A 19,522-nucleotide genomic window follows, 5' to 3' on the forward strand; every position below is an offset into this window, starting at 1 on the left:
GGTGGGGGTGTCTTTTGTAGAAGTAGACAAAGAAGGTCTGTTGATTTAAAGAAGTGGAACAGGTTCTAGTTAGTTTAATCCCAAACACGTTTATCACATGAACTCTGACCTTTAAGTCATTTTAATTCAAATCTCAAACTGTTATCACAAAGTCACAAGTACGGGGTGAACACTTGGTGTCACCCATTCCTGATGATTGGGAAAAATCATGTCCTTCCAAAATAACTCTTAAAATTAGAACTTATCAACACATTAATTTGGTTTCTGGATTAAACCATATTTTTACAGGATATATATGTATGAAATAAATATGATTTATAAAGATATTTTCAATTGCATTTATATTTTTAGAACTTTAAACTTGTCCTGTGCCAGAAAATAGCCTTATCCCAGACAAGAATTCACAACTTCAAACAATTAAATGTGTTAAAAGCCTTAAAAATCGGAAACTAACAATTTGTACTCATAATGTCGGTGTAAAAATGTACTGCTATAATCATCTTTGTTTTAAAATATATTTTTAATATAAAATGTTTAAAGATGTGTCCCAGATTTTTGTCAACTCTTTTTTACAAAGACATTTATTCGGGCTTAAAAGTGGTTAGCTATAGGATTTAGGACTCCTGTCTCACTTCTGGTTTCCAAGGCGTGAATGCTGCTCAAGTAGTGGTAAGCTTTTATTTTTTGATAAATTCATTAAATAATATTGTTATTGTTATAACAATATTTGCCGCTGAGATGTTGTGGAGATGTATTAAGTAGCGTAATATAGAAATAATAAAGTTATTTCTTTTTTTAAAGGTACTTTTTTTTTTTTACACCCATTTTTTGCCAGTATCTTAAAATCTCTGCAAATCAAACCAAACCAGTCTGGATGGAAAGAAGCATTCCTGATTTATGCCGATGTCATAGGGACAAAATGTTGGTACGAAAAGTTAATGATTAGCTTAAGAGTTAAAACGTGGTTTTGGGTTTAGGTTAGGCTTAATATTTGGTTAAAGTCAGGATAAGAGTCTGGGTATGGTTTAGTTAAAGTAATGCAATGTCCTCCTACGTCAAAAAACAAATGTATATCTGTGTGTTTGGCCGTTTCCTTTACTATTAATGGGAGAAAGCCAAATTTCAGGTTTATCTGCATCATTGCAGCAAATAATTTTAAGTGAGTAAAATAAATCATCAAAAGGTTTACTACACAGAATGTCAATGGTAAACTCAACATCACAGATTAATGTGCTACAATGACGAATCATCTTTCTGCCAACACTTGTTAAAGGTGCAGTACGTGACTTATTCCTGCATTTGGTTAGTGTTTACTGTTTCCTTGTCTTTTCCTGATCTGCCTGCTGTGAAATGAAGCCCATTTTATTTTGTGCAGATTCTCAGTCAGTCACGTAAGCTGCAACATGCTGAAAATGTTGCACGCACAGTGCCAGATTTCACCCAAGTTATTTTTTATTTTAGTCAAGGTTCTGGTTAAACCAGCTTAAAACAGCAAGCATACAGCAAAGGAAACATGACCACCTACTGCACTGGTTCCTATTACATAATCTAGGAAAACACCCAACATTGCATTGTTTATTAGGAAAAGAATCTGCATGTGGTCTTTGATCAGAGACAAAATTCAAAGTGTTAGAAGAGAGAGTTCTCTAAGCAGTGTGTTAGCAAAAAAAGAATTATCTGTTAGGTCTGCATGCACACTCCTGATTTATAGTTTGTTATATTTAGCTTTTAAACATTATAATATTAGAGAATCATCAAACTGTTTAAAGCATGCACATATTTTAATAACAGCTCTGTACATAAAACATGAAAAATTAAGCTAAGATTGAACCATTTAACTATTCAAATCAAATTGATCCCAGTGTGGACCCCTGCTGATACTCACATGCTGTTTGGTGCTGGAGAGTTTGGAGTTTTCTGCAGAGAGAAAGAAGCCAAAGTCCTTTGCAGTAAACTCTGTGTGCACCAAGGGATTAAACCCTCCTTAGGGGGAGTGAGTGTGAGAACATGTAGCCAACCATAACACATGTTTGGTTAACTGATCATTGTCTCAACATGAAGTACCTTCACTGTCTGGACTTTTAGGAGCATCACAAAAACATCACATGTTGTCATTTGCAGACACATCATGCAGTTTCTTTTCCTAGAGGCGATTTTTGAATGAGTGAGACGCATTCAAGAATCTACAGAATTTGTTAATTCTTCTTAAGGGGATCATGAGAGCAGAGGTGAAAATCAGTGTTTACATGGTTTACTTACACAACTACACATTTCACAAGTTAATTTACTATTTTGGAAAACCGGAATTAATGTAACCTTATGTAATCATTTGACAACAATCCAGATGATTTAAAGCCAATAATCTGGTAATTGAAATGATCATGTGAGGCACTTTTCAAACACTTAAAGGAATAGTTCAACATTGATTCACTTAAAGGGATACTTTGCCTATTTTCCACCAGCTTTATATCATGATAATGTGGGTAGTATGTTTAAAATTACCTGTGGTAAACTTTGCTGTATCTTACCTACTCATCTCTGAGCTCAAATCATCCGGCAGATTTTCACTAGCTCTAGGGCTGTTGTCATTGGATGTATAAAGAGAATTGGATACAACGTTGGAGGCGGAGACCTGTCCATTGCTTTTTTGGGTTGCTTAATGTTCAGCTGCTGTGTATAAAATTACCTGCATGATAAGCGCTGCGTCCGCATCATTGGGCCCATAGAGCAGGCGCACTGGAGACTTCCACTGGTCGAGCCAGCTACCTCCGGTTTAGCATTCCACTAATTTGAATAGGGACAAAATTATTCAATTGTGAGGCTCTTCTAGACTTTCCAAATGTTATTTGACCAAATGGATCAAATTCTGATAGTGAAATGAGTCATATCACAGGGATTGTGATGCTCAAAAAATGTATTCACTGTTTTATTGACATCTCTTTCACAATGTAAGTCTATGGGAAAAAGTATTTTTGGTCCCCATGGCATTATGTGACGGACTTGGGCATTGTAGTTCCTTGTCACTACGAAAATTGGCTTCAAAACCTGATGCACTTCTTGGTGGCCTGGCTGCACGAACTACAGATTGCGCACCCCTTCTAATTCAGACGAATTCTGTTTCTGCATCGTCCATTTCTCACCTAAAATGATTTCATAAACATATTTTAGATTACCGTTTAACTGTATTACGACATTGTTTGTTACAGTGCAGCCGGCGGCCGTATTATTTCCTTTGTCAAATCCAGGCCACCAGGAAGTGTGTCGGGCTTTGAAGCCATTTTTCATAGTAGCCAAACACAACTGTGTGGTGTTGGTCACATTAGCCATGGGGCCCAATGATGCAGAAGTGGCACTGATCATCTGGGTAATTTTATACGTGACAGTTGAATGTTTTTGGCTTCATGCTACTGAGCAACTTTCATAGGATTGAATGGGGTCTCGCCTCCAATGCTGTATCCAGGTGTCTTTATACATCCATAGTCAAAATGGATAAGCTCGCATTTCATCAGCCACCAGCAGAAGCGTTTATTGGTTCGATGCTGCGCAGTGCATTCTATTAGTTGTCAGTTTACTTCCTGTTAAGAAAAAATGAATGCCACAGCCCTTTTTCCCTTGTTTCTCAGGTCATGTAGCACCAATTCCAAATGTATTGGCGTCTTTCCACTGCATAGCCAGCCCAGTTTTATGAAAAGACCATCTTTCCTGCTGTGAAATGCTTCTTAATTGCCGTGAGTCAAATAGGAAGATTGATACCACTACCAAAAATGTCTGTTAAAATAGGACTACAGCCAGTCAGCATAAGGTAAAGATTGGAAACAGTGGTAACAATCTGGCTAATCAAGCAGCCAGAAAAGGTCTGGCACATAACCCTCGTGAAACTTTTGTTTACCTGAGAATTCATCAAATGAGATGTATTAGTGAGCTTTAGGGCTGTTTCATAGTCGACGCAAAGGCACACAGACGCGAATGCATTGCGACGCATCAAGATGCATTGGCCGCCATGATGCGTGCTTGCGTCTCAAAATTTGTTGTCCATTTTTTTGATACGCGATGCAGTGACGCGTGTAATACCATGCGTTGCCAGCGGGGGTGATCATGCAAGCGACGCACTTGAAATTAATTACTTTTTGTTATCCACAGAAGAAGCAGGTATGAAATATGGCGGGCGAGGAGGAAAAACTTTGCTAACTTGTACGGGCACACCCCCATTTATATGACAGTTCTAGTGCCCTGCACTAGCTACAGCAGTACTAGCTAGCTACAGCAGTACTAGCTAGCCGGAATGTACCAGTGACTCTGCTACCCCCTATTGCGAGCGAGCGATGTATTGCATTTCAAGTGTCGCCCGCATCGCTTGCGTTCAATGTGTTGACTGTGAAAGGAAGTACGTTGCTCGTGTCGCTTGCTCGCATTGCGTGCATCCACTATGAAACGGCCCTTAGAGGTGTTGCTAGTTGGATTTTCTTTGCCTTTGGAGAGAGCCAGGCTAACTGTTTCCCTGTGCTTCCAGTCTTTATGCTAAGCTAAATTAACAAGCTGCTAGCTGTAGCTTTATATTTAGCATACAGACATGAGAGTGGTATCGTCGATCTACTCATCAAACTCCTGGCAAGAGGATGAAGTGGATTTCCAAAAATGTTCCTTTAATGTCACATTTTGGTATGTAACCAGTAATATACCTATATAGGCATATTGATTCCCCAAATTAACAAATGGACACCAGTCCAACATTCTTCAGCGTGTCTGTAGTGTTCAGTAGAGATAATTTTTCATTTGATGTCAAGTGAGTTTGGAAAGCTCACCTACACAGAATTAATGTTCTGTTTTCACTATCACTGAATTCAACTCATCATAACTAAGTATATGTTGATCAGTGACAAATGAAGCAGCAATATATGTATATATCCTACATACTGTTCCCTACATCACAAAAGTCAAGCAATGAAGCAAGTCAGACATCACATTAAATAACGAAAAATGCAATATATAATGAACCCATTTTTACCTCCGCCAAGGAGGTTATGTTTTCGCCGGCGTTGGTCTGTTTGTCTGCAAAATAACTCAAAAAGTTCTGAATGGATTTTGTTGAAACAGGAAAGGTTGATAATGGGACAAGGAACAGATGATAAAATTTTGGTGATCGGTTGAAGTGAAGTGGATAAAATAATAAAATGGCGGGAAATCTGAGCTGCTTGGCGGAGGTCTGCTCTGTCCGAGTGCTTTTCTATTTTTTTCTGTGTTAATTGATGAAGTTATCTATTGTTGAAGTTCAGGGTTCATACTGCACTGCACTTTAATACCTTACCCTATCCTAAAAAATATAATTATTAAAAAAAGAGAAAATTTTCAACAAATCTTTATTGTTTACATGTCATTTCATAACCTTCATAATGCACTTTACACTATTTGAAAATCGTGAGAAAAAAATACAAAATAAAGGTAAAAGCACTGTTGATCAGTTCAAACATGTTTCAAATCAGCACCAAAGCACTGATAAATTAATAAAAGCAGAATGGCCACCATAAAGTTAAGGCAACATTAACTTCTGTTGTAAGCTTCTGTAGTTTAATGAAGTTATCAAATCTGATTTACTGTAGCAGCATGTTTAATAAAGCAACCTTACAAGATTTCCTTGTTTTTGTTTCAAAGACTGAGACACAATCCCTTGTTTACCAAAACTATTTACTTCTTATTGACTACTCATTAAGGCCAGCTACTGTTCCCTTAAGGCAACATGACATTACTGTGTATCTGAAATGAATCAAAATCCGAAGTGATGAGTACATGACATAAAATGTTTGTTTAAAACAGGAGGAATACAGTCAAATCTAAAGTGAACTGAAATTTGTGAAAACATGTTTTATGAAGTTGGCACAAATAAACAATTCTGGCATGAAATCAAGGAATGTCACTGAATCTATGAACTATATGTTAAAGTTTTCATTATGCTGACCTCAGCATAACTAAATTATATATCTGACTCTGTAAAGTAGGTTGGCTGGGGAGTGCTATTTCACTTATGTATGTATCACAAACAGGTGCTCTTTGGATCCAAGGACATTTGTGAGCAAAAAAGGAGGGAGAGGTTAGACTTGGAATTTGTTTTGTCAATAAGTCACAGCCCTGATGAAGAGTGAGTGGAAACGCATAGGTGCTAAGCTCATACATTAAAGGCTTTTTGATGTTTGCAGAGCAGTATGCCTAGGTATTTATTTTTGTTATGACTTACTGACAAAGCAAATTACAAGTCAAACCTCTCCCACATTTTTTGGTTATATATCTGACTCTATTGAAACTGTCATTATAATCATACTGTATACTTGCATTGAATAAATGGAAAGAGGTAGACAGACACTGAAGACAGTCACAGCAATTAAAAAACAACTAATGAAATAAAAACACATCTGTATAGATGGCACTGCAGTTTGCAGCTAACAATATGAATATTTCTCATGAATTAGATTCAGTCGCCACGAAGTGAATGAATGAGTTAACGATTATGTCCCTGAGTAAATAACTTTTCACATGATCTGTTGTTGTGGGGGAAAAAATCAGCTGCTGTATTTTTCTACAGTAAACAACTACAAAGATTCAAAATACCACACAAAGCACTTGTGGTATTACTCCATCATAGGCATTTCACATCCCCTTGGCCAAATACGCAGCAGCACAATGCTCCCATTATCTGGGAATGTTTTTATTTTCACAGGCTCAGAGGCCTCAGAATCAGCAGAGGATGCCTCATTGGTGGCATGATCCCCGAGACAGATGTGGTGCTTCACGCAGGAGCCCCAGAAACTGGGTTAAAACAGTCATTTGGTGATGAATTAACAGGAAGTGTGTCTTTAAAAAACATAAAAGCATTGCATATCTCAGTCCTGCAAACTGCAGTTATCTTCACATTCTTTAGCCCGGGCAAACACGTGATAGACGTTGACCAGAGGGAACATGGTGAGGGCTCCGATGAGGGAGCCCGCCTGGATAGAGATGCCACACCACAGTAGTGCGGCGTGACCCGCCTCGTGAAGCAATGTCCCAATCACCACCTTCAGATAGGAGAAGAGTCCAGTGAAAATAATCCAGGAGATGACCTGTAGTGGGCACAAGCACGCAGCTGAAGTCAGTGAAGGACATGAGAACAGGAGAAAAAAGAGGCTTTAGCCTCTGTCAGTTAGGGATCTGGTGAGAGAAATCTGTAAAGCAGACTTAAATATCACTAAACCCTGATGAGCGCAAGAAAATGTGTGATAGGGTTGCCTGTTAGAATATTATATGTAACAAGGGTTGCTATAATTAGCTTAAGCTTCAACCTACACCTCTTTTGTCACTATTTTTTGTTGTAATTTAATGCCTTATTGTTAAATATTCTTTATTGTGTGCATTCCTTTTGGAAAATTGTCAATAAAGGCCAAAATAAATTGTTACTACTACTTATCTACAGTGGTCCTGAGAGCTTGATGCATTGCAATGAAAATTGTTTCCAGGGGACACTGAAAAGTGATGAACACACCTTGAACACACATGTCCCACTAAACAAAAAAACAACAAAAAAACCTGAGCATTTTAGCTCATTTTCTAACACCACTTACAGACAGCCAGCAACAATAACTTAATAAGTCATCATGTCCCAGTCGTGCGCATCACTTTTGAGTGTCCGTTAGAAACAGTTTTCATTGTCGTGGGTGCCTGTATTTGGCAAGTAGGTTTGCACACACGTGTCTTGGTGTAGCAAAGGAGGACAGAGCAAAACAAGATTCAGACTGAAGTCTGATTTCAAGAATCTCAATTTTACATGTTGCAGGGCTGCTCTGAGGAAAGTCCAACATGGACTGAAACATTTGCACTTTTTGCACTCTGTGTATATTTACATATTTTTTCACTGTCTGTTCAGCCCTGCAACATGTAATAGAGATTTCTGAAATCCAGACTTCAGTCTGAATCTTTTTTTGCTCTTCGTATGAGTTGTCCTTTGCTACACTGTGACATTTCTTTAACTTCTGCACCCGAAAAGAAGACAAACACAGGACAGTTTATTAAGGTGCAGCTCATCCCATGCCTACCATCTTGGTGTTTTGGTGCCTTGTGATAAAAACACAGTGCAAAAGATGAGAGACATAATATAACATAGAAAAAATTACAACAGTTTTATGTATTTTCATGTGTTTTCTTAAATTGCAGTGTTGCCAACTAAGCTTAACCACTTACCAGCGAGAAGAGCACAGGCAAGGTGAGGAGAAAGATGATGAGAAATGTCTCATGACATAATAACAATCTTTGGCAGATAAATGTTATGTTTATTTTGGACACCAAAGTTTTCAGGATGTTGAAAACTTTTGTCATACAGACTACAATGTGTCACACGAGCCCTTTTTAGATAGGAATTGTGCAAATTTGCAGGAAAGCCCAATCAGTCTTTTTTCAGCATTGGCAGTTTAAAAACAAAATTGGGGAGTGCAGCAAAATGCCGCCTGCCTACTTTTGTTTATACAGAATGCGCCTTTTTCGGGGCAATGGGGGGCGTGAGCAAGTAACAAAACATGTAGCTCAGTATGTGACGTAAACAGTGACGTGGGAGGGAAGCCGCTGCTGGTCAGTCCTTAGGCGATTCTCTCATAAGTTGGCCCGTCCTTCACCATCCCCGTCATTTGACGGTTAATGGCCTCTTCGTTTGCGAGGGCAAGGAGGGCGCGCAATTCCTTGTCTCCCCAGTTACTCATCTTTACAGATCTGTCAGGTTTGCATTTCCCTCTTGCTATGAGCTGCTCATTCGTGCTATCAGCTGTTTCCTGTTTATCCACCGCCAGTGGGTCGCACGTGCGGCATCATCAACAGCTCCTCCCACATGTCATCAACTGCCCCTCCTGTGGCGGAAGGGCGCCTCGTTCTTTTTAAACCAAAAAGGTTCCGCCAATATGTCTACCCCTACGCGGTGGAAAATTGGGTACCTCAGATCAACTCGCCAATCCAGCTCTGTGTGTCTATGTCTAAACGCTCACAGCTTTCCAGCAGAACGGCCCCACATTCGCCGAAAATCTGGCAGTGTAAAAGGGGCTATAGATTAGGAGACAGCATCAAATGTCTAGTCAGATTCATAATTTTGTTCACTTACTCTCAGATAGTTCTTCTTATGTTGCCACTTTTAGACATTTTTTAAGCAAAGTTCTCACATGTCTGCTTGTGTTTTGAAACATTGAACTTTAAACTCAAAAAAAAAAAAAAAAAAAAAAAGGAATTCTCAAAGTATTGAAAAAGGGTTGTTTTGGTATTAGGCTGAAAAACTCAATTATTGTGTTGATACATTTTAAACGAAAACTGAGCTCCAGGAATATTTATCACCACTCACCACTAAAGCCATGCCAGCAGAGTTTCCCAGGAGTGGAGGACAGGGGCTGAGCACTGCTAACGCCATGAGATATGCAGCAAATACTCCCCCAGCTACAGACAAGAAGCCCAGACCAGTGGAGGACCTGGAAGACAAAAAGTGCTCCATCAAACTCTGTAAAGATTTTTAAAAAGTAATCTATGTATTCAATCCTTCTTATATTTTCTCACCTCATGACAACAAACATGGCGAGAAAGCAGGCCAGAGGGTTTGCGATGTTGCCAAGGACCACAGAGAGGTGAAAGGTCATGGTGCCATAGGGCAAACAGGAGAAACTCTGTACAGACGGCAGCACCCCGTTGGTGAGGGCGTTGGAGATGGCGAGCAGCGACAGCAGGTAGATGTTTCTCTTTGTCCAAAATGTCTGTGGCTGTTCCACCACCTGCACCTGATCCTCAGACACTGGTGTCCCTCCGTTTCGTAGCGGATGTGTTTCCTCTCCATTTTTTACCGCTGCGGCATTGTCAAACTCCTCTGGCGATGCATCTTCCTGTGACTGTGTTTGTCTTCTCATTAAAATCAGGAAACTCAGAGCTGAGATTGACAGCATGACACACAAGAACCAGAAGAAGTTCTGCGCAGGAAAGTTCTCTTTTAAATACTCTGGCTGCACTGTGCCATTCACACTTTTACACTCCAGCTTGCCAACGCCTTGTCCTAAAGCCACAATACAAGGGAACAAGGCGCTGAGGCCCTGGCCGATAAAGAAAGTACGGATGTACTGAGGGGGGTAACTAAACATAAAAGGCAGGAAGGTGACGTTGGATGTACAGCAAACAAAAGACAACACGAAGGTGAAGAGCAGGAACGGCAGTGACCTTTCTCCTCCGGCTATTGTGACGGTGTTTGACCAGAAGATAGCCAGAAGACCAGAGGCTACCACTGCCAGCACCTGGATACAGTGGATGATGAGGCGTTCGTTTAAACGTCCTGGAGCACAGTGGTGTGTGATGGTCACCGCTATTGGACCAATGTTCCCAAACGCTATCAGCACTGAGAGATAGGCTGGTAGATTCCACCCTGAAGGAGGGAAAGACAGTTAGGTTGATAAGGAATGGATAAAAAATAACTTAATCTGAACTCCAGCATTTTTATTTTCAGGCTTCTACATTATTCTATTGATATGAAAATGCATGACTTGTCCCATTTTATACATGTATTTCACAGATTGACAGGATAATTGTCTAACAGGGTTTCTGCTGTTTCATAAAGACAAAAAGTTACGTTCATTTAGAAATTGGGTCATTCCATACAAACTCACTTAGGGCTTCCCAGTTTATTAAGTATTTTCTTGAAAAAAAAAAAAAAATCATGTGCAAACTTCTGATAAATTCATGGAACCTTGCAAAATCCTTTAGCTTTACTCCAAACACTCTTGAGTTATGAATTTGTGAAGTTTGGTCCTCAGAGCTAATTTCATCATTTTTGCAACTGTGTTCTAAACTTTACCAAAGAATCATTGTTCATTTCCAAAAATTAATATCTCCACTAGTTTCCACTAGTTGTATCACATCTAGAAGTCATTTGGTCCTGCATGTAAAAGTAATTGCCACATGTCTTGTTAAATATAACTTTGGAGTTGAACTTTGCACTTTTTAAGATATTTTGACTGTTTATTTTCCCAAGAATGATTAAGTTTCATTATGGCTTTTTGTGGGTTAATGGGTTTATAGGGTTTTTAATGGGTTATGGGTTAGTGTTAATATTCATTACAGATAAATTAAAAGATTCAAAGATGTTATATTGATCCATCATTTTTTTTCTCATCTTATTTTTCACACTTTTCACTGGCTGCTCTATCTAGTAGGTATATTTCATAGTCAGGTATTTTAACCGTGAGGTTTTCTATTATCTGTGAAACCTATTTAGCCTGTTTTTCGCTTGATCCGGAAATTTGCAAGTTACAGCTTGTAATGACTTGGTCCGTTGCACACTAGATGTCATCTTGTAAACAAACTCATCTGTCAAGTCAGAACATTCACTGCTCAACTTCAATAGTTCATTCCTCTTCCTCTGTTCCCAACTCTGCCAAACCTAAAAGATCATCTTTTCCATTTAGTGTCGGCTGTCTTGTGACAGGCGGTCTCTTTTTCCAAAGGAGCAGGGCTCCATGATCTCGTTATCACATCACATATGACGGAGCATCAGTGATCACAATAGAAAAAGGTCCTGGACTTGACTGTGTCATCCCTGACCATGTCATATAAACTTGTGTTTTTTACTGCTGTATTTGAATTCTTATCAAATAAACTAAACTAAAAACAACTAAATGATGAAATAAATTATTATTGCACGCTTTTCAACACTTTTGGGTATGTTGCAATCCATTTTGCAACAATCCACCCAAACCTGTTTCAGGTGGGGTTAGCTCAGACTTGCTTTGTTTTCTAGTACTACTAGTTCATGCTGTCAGACACCAGTTCAGAAAAATCTGACACTGAAAAATATGTATGTTGAGTGAAAGACATACGATTAATATTTTCTCCTGACACATGGAATAATATAATAACCAGTACGCAACAAACCAAGCCATTATAAGCTGTAACTTGCAAATTTCCGTATGAAAAATTTGCTATTTTAATTTTTTTAGGAAATGATGAAGAAGTAATAACATATTGGATTTTTTTTAATATATCAGCAATGGATATTAACACTTTAACATTAAAACGTTTCAAGGAAATTAAAATAATCCTTCTTTGGAATATATAGTCAAAATATATATTTAAAAAAAGAGGTTTTTCAACTCTAAACTATACAAGATATGTGGCACTTATATTTTAGGCAGTTAAAAATAACTTCTAGATGTGATAGTACTATATTAACACAGAATCAAAATTTGGTTGCAAGACAGTGAGTACTAGAGGAGATATTACGGTTTTGGAAGTAAGAAAGTCATAGGTTGGGTAAGACATTTTCATTTAACCACTATAAAACATTCATCAACAAATATGTAAGATACATGAAATTATGTTTCAAATTATTCTTAAGGTTTCTTGGATGTTCTGTACAAATTTCAACCCAATACGGTAAAAATTAAGCAACCTGTGAGGTTTCGAACACAATCACAAAAATGATAAATTCAGCTATGAGGGCCAAACCTCAAATATTCATAATTTAAAAAAAAACATCTGAAGGAGAGCTATGGGATTTTGCAATGTCCGATGAAGCTAATACAAGTTTTCAATTTAAAAAAAAATCTTTGACATGAACTGGAAGGCTCTTGATAAGCTGGTAAAAAAATGACCCCAATACTCACCAATTCACTATATTTCATATCTAAATAAAAGTAATTAGGAATGTTTCAGGACTGACAACTGGTGCTTTCAGAAAAACTTACAAACTTGAACTTCTCTTGCTGGTGAAATAACTTATTTTGAACAGCCCATCCAGCATTTTTATATTCAGGCTCATTATACCTCTCTTATTTCATTATTGATATAAGAATTACAGCAATATAAGACAGTATTAGCAACAAAATGAATTTGAAATATCAGAGTACTCATTATGCCACAGAATCACCCCTGTCAGTGTTATAAAATATATTATTGGATTATTATGACACATCGATTACTATGTAACTAGTGGAGGTGCATTTACTATTAACTGTATGTACTGTTGGGTAGTTTAACATATACATAAATCATAATTTTAAATCGATCACATGCTTTTAATGTAAAACTAAATGCATTCAGTAACAATTACTGCTATCGGATAGGCCTATATGTAAAAGTTTAATGTTTTATTCTCAAACGTAATGAGGTATTAAGTATAATAAAATTTAAATTCTCATATAAGTACAGGTACGTTCAAGATTGTAGATTACTAAACGTTTGTTATTCCACCACGAGTAAAAGCAACAAAAATGTGTAGAAATATGTATATTACTATTTTATTAACTGATGCTGTTATACCCGTAACTGCGATGAATTATATAAATTTACATTTATTATTTAGTATTTCTGAATTGAGAAACCATCACATTAGTCACGTTACAGCTGTGGTATTAAATGGAACATATAACCTTAGCTTGGGTCGTTGGGTTCAAGCTAGCATCGCCAGGTTTAGGCTAAAGCCCCACTAAAGTCACCAAATATTGAATATTAAAGCAAATGGATGCAAATGATAAGATTGCTTTAACAGAAGCTTGACTCTAATAGACCAAAGGCCAGATAAGGTGAGCATATGTTATCTCTAAGCAGAAGCTGGACCACTGACCTTCGGGCAGCACATTGACAACCACCGGGAGCTCGACCCACAGACTGTTGACGGAAATCCAGGAGCCCATGGCGAACAGTGCCACCAGCCCGTGGGTCACCGCCGCACTGCGCCACCAGCTACCGGACATGGTACCGCTTACTCTGGCCAAGTGGACAAAGAAAATGTTGGTGGACCGTCCGGCTTTGTTTGGGTTAAACAACAGTGTGTTCTCTAACACGCCGTAACCTGGAGAATGGTGGACTCTTACGCAAAGTTCCCGCCCCTTCAGATGCCTTCGCTTACCCCTCGTAAATTGCCACGTCACGGTTATATCAAGCTACTCTCGTGGGCTATCATTTCTTTGTATGCTGGTTATTGGACACAAAACCAGTCCCTTTTCTTAACTGGAAAGTAACACTTAAACATCAGTTCAGTGGGAGACAGCGGCCCTGTCAGTTGTTGCAGTGTAAGGCGTTGTTCATATTTTCCGAGAAGACTTGAAAGCACCATTGTCAAAGAAAAGCCTCATGGACTTGCAGGTTGGAGGAAGTGGGTGCGTTTGTTTTACTGCCCTCTGACAACGGAGGCGGGCGGCGTCACAGAGACAGCTAGGTTTGCTTCATGTTTATACTGTGTCATAGTAAATATATCAATTATACAGAATTATAAATATGTCTATAGCTTACATACAACTGTAAAAATACTAATACCATAACAGGAAATCAAATGGCTGCTGCTCATTATAAGGCTTAGGGACACCATAATGTTCTGTAGGTATTTTGGGTGGGGTTGGTTCCTCTCTCTATGGAAAATTAATTAAGGCCTTGCCTTGTAGCACAGTGACCCCAGTTGGCCCTTTTTTCATTACTGCTTCCTTGTATTGTTGAGTCCCTCCCAGTCACTGCATTTAAAAGAACGAACTCATTGACATGGCTGATGCCTGTGATGCAACCGCAAATACCCTTCAAATGTGAAAAACACAAGACTCATTGTGTGACTGACAAACCCAAACCCTGACCGATGGTGGAGAACACAGCCGTGAACTTGAACTTAAACTGGGTTGATTTTGCAACACAGAACTCTCGTCTCAATAACTTGACATTAGCTTATCCTTTTCTAGTTGGTCTTACAGGTTGAGAAAGTAAATATCAACTGAATATGAACAAAGATGTTTATTTTGTCAGTGGTTTATACAACACATTTTAAGTCAGCAGTGATTGGCTGACCTTTGCCTGATTAACAATGGGTACAATCTTATGTAAAAAAAAATAATGTTTCCTTTTCAGCAACAAAAAAGTTATTTTTCTAGAAAGTCATTGTTACAATACAGCATCATACAAATTATACCATATCAAAACCATATTAAAAGTATAAGAGCCACAAAATCAAACCTTATAATTTCAACTAATGACACTGAAAATACATTGTGTTTGTGTGGCAATGTTGAGGTCGTTGTGTGTATTTCTGCTTAGTTTCTAATCATATGAGGAAGTCAGTCACATGTTAACACAAACATCCTCTCTCCCTCAATATCACGCCTCATCACAATGAAATCTCTCATGTGCTGCTGTGTTCACTCCATCCAGTCGTAGCCTTTGTTTTTGTCTTTTTAGGGGCCCAAACAAGAGAGTACCCAGGTTTAACTCGAGGGAGTGCGAGCTTCAGCTTCAACACCATCTGTGTGCTGTTGTGGAAAGTACAATACAAGTTTGGGTCTGTGTTGTTCAGGACCATTTTCTGGTACAATATCTCACAACGCATCGCTTCCCGTTTCTCAGTTCGGGATTTCCCATCGAAACGCAGCATCATTTTGTCGACGTCCTGCTGCGTCTTGCACGGCCCTCCGTTTCTGGTCACTGTAGCTTTTATGTACTCTATATCCTTGTTCTCCTCACGCTCTTCTTCCACCTTTGCTTCCTTTTCCTTCTTATCACTGTGACCTTTCTTCATCTGCGGACTGTAGGCATCTTTTTGGCTGGTGTGGGGATTGTTCTTAGCATAAGATTCACCGTCAGTGTCATCAGAGTAACCAGAATGGTCGTTGTCTTCCTGAGAACGTTTGGGGGACTTCTCAGTTTTTTTCTTCTTGTCAGGGTCTGCATGACTGAAGGGATATTCTGCCATCAAGACAGAAAATGTGCAACTAACAAGTTGTGAGCTCAAATCTGGTGAGGGGACTTGAGAAAATATTCCTCCAGGCAGGAAATCCCTCAGGTGTTCCTCAGTGACGCCAGCAATCACCTTTATCATCCTTTTTAAGCAAGCTCTGATTAGGTCTCTGTTTGTGTGCCACTGACCGCAGTACTGAAACACTCCTTCGTAGGTTTTCTCTTGCAGTGGGAACTGCAGAAAAACATTTGTTCCCCCTTCAGGTTCCAGCAGTGTTGAAGGATCTTTGGACCAATCCAGGAACTTTTGGTAGAGACAGAGTAGGTAATGGCTAAAGAGGGAGTACTCTCCTCCACTCTTCAGAAGCTGCCAGTAAGGGCCGAGGATTTTGCAGTACACGATGGCCAGAACACACACAAGGCTCTGTATCACAGAATCATTAGCATCAGCAGCAACACATTCCAGAATAATGTTTGGGCATTCGTCGTTGGTCATTGACAGAAGGTCAGAGAGGAAGAGAGCCATCTCTTTGTGATGGTGGATGAGACCCGCTGCAGCTTCAAAGTATTTATTGAATCGGTTCGACTGATTTACTGCAAACTGGGAGGGGTTTTTCTTTTCCTCACAGAAAGCTATCCAGTGTCTCCTGTAGTTCTGCGTGGCAGGGGTTCTCGGGCTTAACACATCACAGGCCATGTGGATGTAGCGTGAAGTGGCACTCTCTGAAAAATTCACAAAGTCCTTGAATTTTGGAAGCTTGTCACGGCCCAGTTTCTCTCCCGTCGATAGAATGATGTCTTTTTCAAAGTTCATGATCTGTTGCTCAACAGCGTCATGCACATCAACGAGGAAGTTGGCGTTGTAGTTTAAAAACACAACGGGATAAACAACTGAAAATTCTTCACAGAGTGAGTCAAGTTTTTTCTCAAACTCGGCCAAGGCTGGGTGCTCCTTGCATGTCAGCGCGTACTGATTTTTGAGGAGATCTAAGCAAACTTGCTTGCATCCTTCGTTTTTCCCACCGTACACGCTTGACAGCTTCTGGACAGACAGCATTGCAATGTCAAGCAGGGTCAGGGCCTCTTGTTGGTTATCTAATGTTTCTTCTTCACTGTTGGATTGATCCGTATCCTCATCACTTTCGTCGCGTACAGAGACATGATCTTTCCGTATTATTTTCCTCACAACTCCTCTGTTCGTCCCAGACTGCTCGCCTTGCATGATTTCATAGGTCTCATGTTCCTCCTTGATTGCAACTTTTTCGTAATTTCTGGTGTCGTCTCTTTTCGGGCGTTTCTTCACAAGAAATTTTGGTGTTTTTTTCCTCACCAGTTCAAATGGACTTTGAAGCAGATTTTCCATTGCTGCATTCCTCCTGTGTCTCCTCGTTTCATGATTGCGGTAAAGTTGTTTTAACTTTTTTATCTTGGCTCTAAGGACTTGATATGCCCTTTGAATATTCCCATTCTTACAAAACTCAGGGTTGAAGTTTCTCAGCCACTGAACTAAAAAGACTGGCGTAATTCGTTCCCTGGTGACAAAGTTGCTCAACTCTAGGATCAATCCATTTGTGACTTCAATTGACTGCGCCCGCTCGGAAAAATCTGTCATTTCCAAAAGATCTTGTCGTTCAACTCCGATGCTGTCACATATTGGGCCAACAAAGTTGAAGTTGACATCTGATTCCAGGAAGGTCAGCCTCGCTTCACTTCCCAGACTCAGTGTAGTCGCGATGCCTCTCTCGACCAAACGACGAAAGTCAGCTGACTGGTGACTGGGGAAGATTTTCTTGAGCCAATCTATGATGGCAATCCACGGAAAATTATTGTCCTCTATCATAAGTCCTACTTGAATCAAAAGTCTGTTCTTGCATGATGCCCAGTCAAGCTCTAATCCTTCTCCCGTCTGAGGACCAATGAAGTCTGCAACAAGCTTCCAATAATACTCATCTCCTGAAAAACAGAAAAGTTGGCACGTGAGCAGAAAAGTAGTGCTTGACTAAGAGGTTGCAAAAGAATGGGTGGAAATAGGATTGCTAAAAAAATCTGTGATTGTACTAAAGGTGCTCTGATTAATGACAATGTTACCACCAACGATGCAAGCTTCTCTAAAAGTATGGGGGTTATGCTTTAAAAATACAATAATGCTAGAAAACTTAAGTGATACATGTATTATACAGAGAACTGGGTCACAGTCATCTTAATAACAGCTTTATTATGTGTGCATTTTACTTACTTAGATGAGCTTCAGTGACGACGGCTTTACCACAAAGGGAGAAATCTTGGCCCTCCTCCATTGTCCGCTGTTTCAAAAGAGAGACCATGTAAAAAAAAAAAGATGCAATCCTCAGCACCTAGATGCATAACCACTTGAAGAAGAAAGAGGATGTGTACAGTATGACTGTAATCATACCTAACATCTGGGTGAAACTGAATAGTTCAATTGTGATTTGTGTTTTAATGTTCATATCTGGCACCTGGTCACTATCTTTTTATGAAGTCCCAATCTAAACTGAGCGCTGTGAGGGTCACGCCCATTACTGTCCCGAACACAGAAAAATAAGAAAATACAGGTAGAGGGGAGAGTCTCTGCAGTAAAATACATCGCCACTCACTTCTAGTTGGTCATGGGTTACTTCTGTATGAGTCTGTCCATTGTTTTTTCTTTTAGTAAAATTCTGCATTGTATATCTTTAAGGACAGCCACTCATATATCAGTTTCCATGCCTCTGTGTTCATTCAATCCTAAAAAGCAGAGTAAACAAGTCTGAAAGCTATCTCTACAAATGAAACAGCACAGGAACAAGTTTCATACCTACAGTGTTGTCCTGGAGAGTGCACCCCTGCAGAATAATGCCTCCTCTTGGCATTAGCATGCACAGCAAGTCGACACTGAGGCTCTGTGGGAGACGTAACTTCTTTCCTTTCCTGAAAAAGACGATGAGTTGAAAACATTTTACTCAATCTTATGGTTAAATTGGTGGAGTTGAATTGTATTGTGTTATGCTGAGAGGTGTTTCTAACACTATTAATATAAATCTTATTGATCTAAATAGGGTGGACACAATTTTACTAAACGCCCCTCGTCATAACAATACATTACAACAGCAGCGCAGACTACAGAGTTCAAATGACAATAAAGCGAAAAGGGCTATTGTATTAGACTGTGGTGTTTTTTTGTTTTTTTTTTGTTTGTTGTTGTTGTTGTTGTTGTTGTTTTTTAGAAAAGTGCACCTAATAAACTGGTAAAAATGAGTGTGCATCTGTGTTACTTTGTGCCACTTTGTGCTCCATGCTATGCAGTGAATCCCTCCCCACCACACTTGGATATTCCACATTAGCTGTACACATGCAAAAATAACACTGTTTTCTCTCGTTGCCATAAATAAGGATATCAATAACAACCTGAAGACTATCTCTGTGGTTTGCTGGCTCTAACTTAAAACAGAACTCACGCATTACCGCTGCATCTGCAAATCAATGCTAATGTTGCTCTTCCTCTGCATGCTAATGTTAGCCTTGTGAGTGTTAGCACCAACTTTACTTGCAGGAAAGTCAGCATACTGTACTACAGTCGTCCGTGATTAATACCAGGTAGAAGTGCTGTGCTGCGTGCTGTAGCATGCACAAATAATTCGACATTAATAAGTGGTAAAGTATTATTTTAAAAGTGTAAATTCTTACCCCAAAACTAATGTTACATCACCGTGCAGTGTGTCTTCGCTCCTCTACACAACAACACAGCGTGGTGGAGTCAAAACAGTAGGATCGTCGGTGATTGGATAGTTTTACAGAAGGCGGGCTGTTGTCGAAATCTCCACCAATCACAGAGGGA

The 19,522-nt window shown here is 39.3% G+C and overlaps 2 protein-coding genes across 3 annotated transcripts; both read right to left on the reverse strand.

Annotated features, from left to right (window-relative positions):
* Positions 1-5,339: 5,339 nt before the first annotated feature.
* Positions 5,340-13,873, reverse strand: slc52a2 (solute carrier family 52 member 2). Its single transcript, XM_050034965.1, has 4 exons — positions 13,598-13,873; positions 9,553-10,402; positions 9,344-9,467; positions 5,340-7,091 (listed from the first exon to the last, which is right to left on the reverse strand). The coding sequence occupies exons 1-4, from the start codon at positions 13,725-13,727 to the stop codon at positions 6,873-6,875; spliced, it is 1,323 nt and encodes a 440-aa protein (XP_049890922.1). The 5' UTR covers positions 13,728-13,873; the 3' UTR covers positions 5,340-6,872.
* An 866-nt stretch (positions 13,874-14,739) lies between these two features.
* Positions 14,740-19,460, reverse strand: LOC126384014 (uncharacterized). Of its 2 annotated transcripts, none has more exons than XM_050034825.1 (4): positions 19,372-19,460; positions 18,507-18,615; positions 17,924-17,990; positions 14,740-17,640 (listed from the first exon to the last, which is right to left on the reverse strand). In XM_050034825.1, the coding sequence occupies exons 2-4, from the start codon at positions 18,561-18,563 to the stop codon at positions 15,137-15,139; spliced, it is 2,628 nt and encodes an 875-aa protein (XP_049890782.1). In that variant the 5' UTR covers positions 18,564-18,615; positions 19,372-19,460; the 3' UTR covers positions 14,740-15,136. The 2 variants fall into 2 exon arrangements, with proteins under 2 accessions (XP_049890782.1, XP_049890783.1); XM_050034826.1 differs by having other exon boundaries at positions 18,503-18,615.
* Positions 19,461-19,522: the final 62 nt, after the last annotated feature.

Source organism: Epinephelus moara, chromosome 22 (assembly GCF_006386435.1).
Source record: "Epinephelus moara isolate mb chromosome 22, YSFRI_EMoa_1.0, whole genome shotgun sequence".
NCBI lineage: Eukaryota > Metazoa > Chordata > Actinopteri > Perciformes > Serranidae > Epinephelus > Epinephelus moara.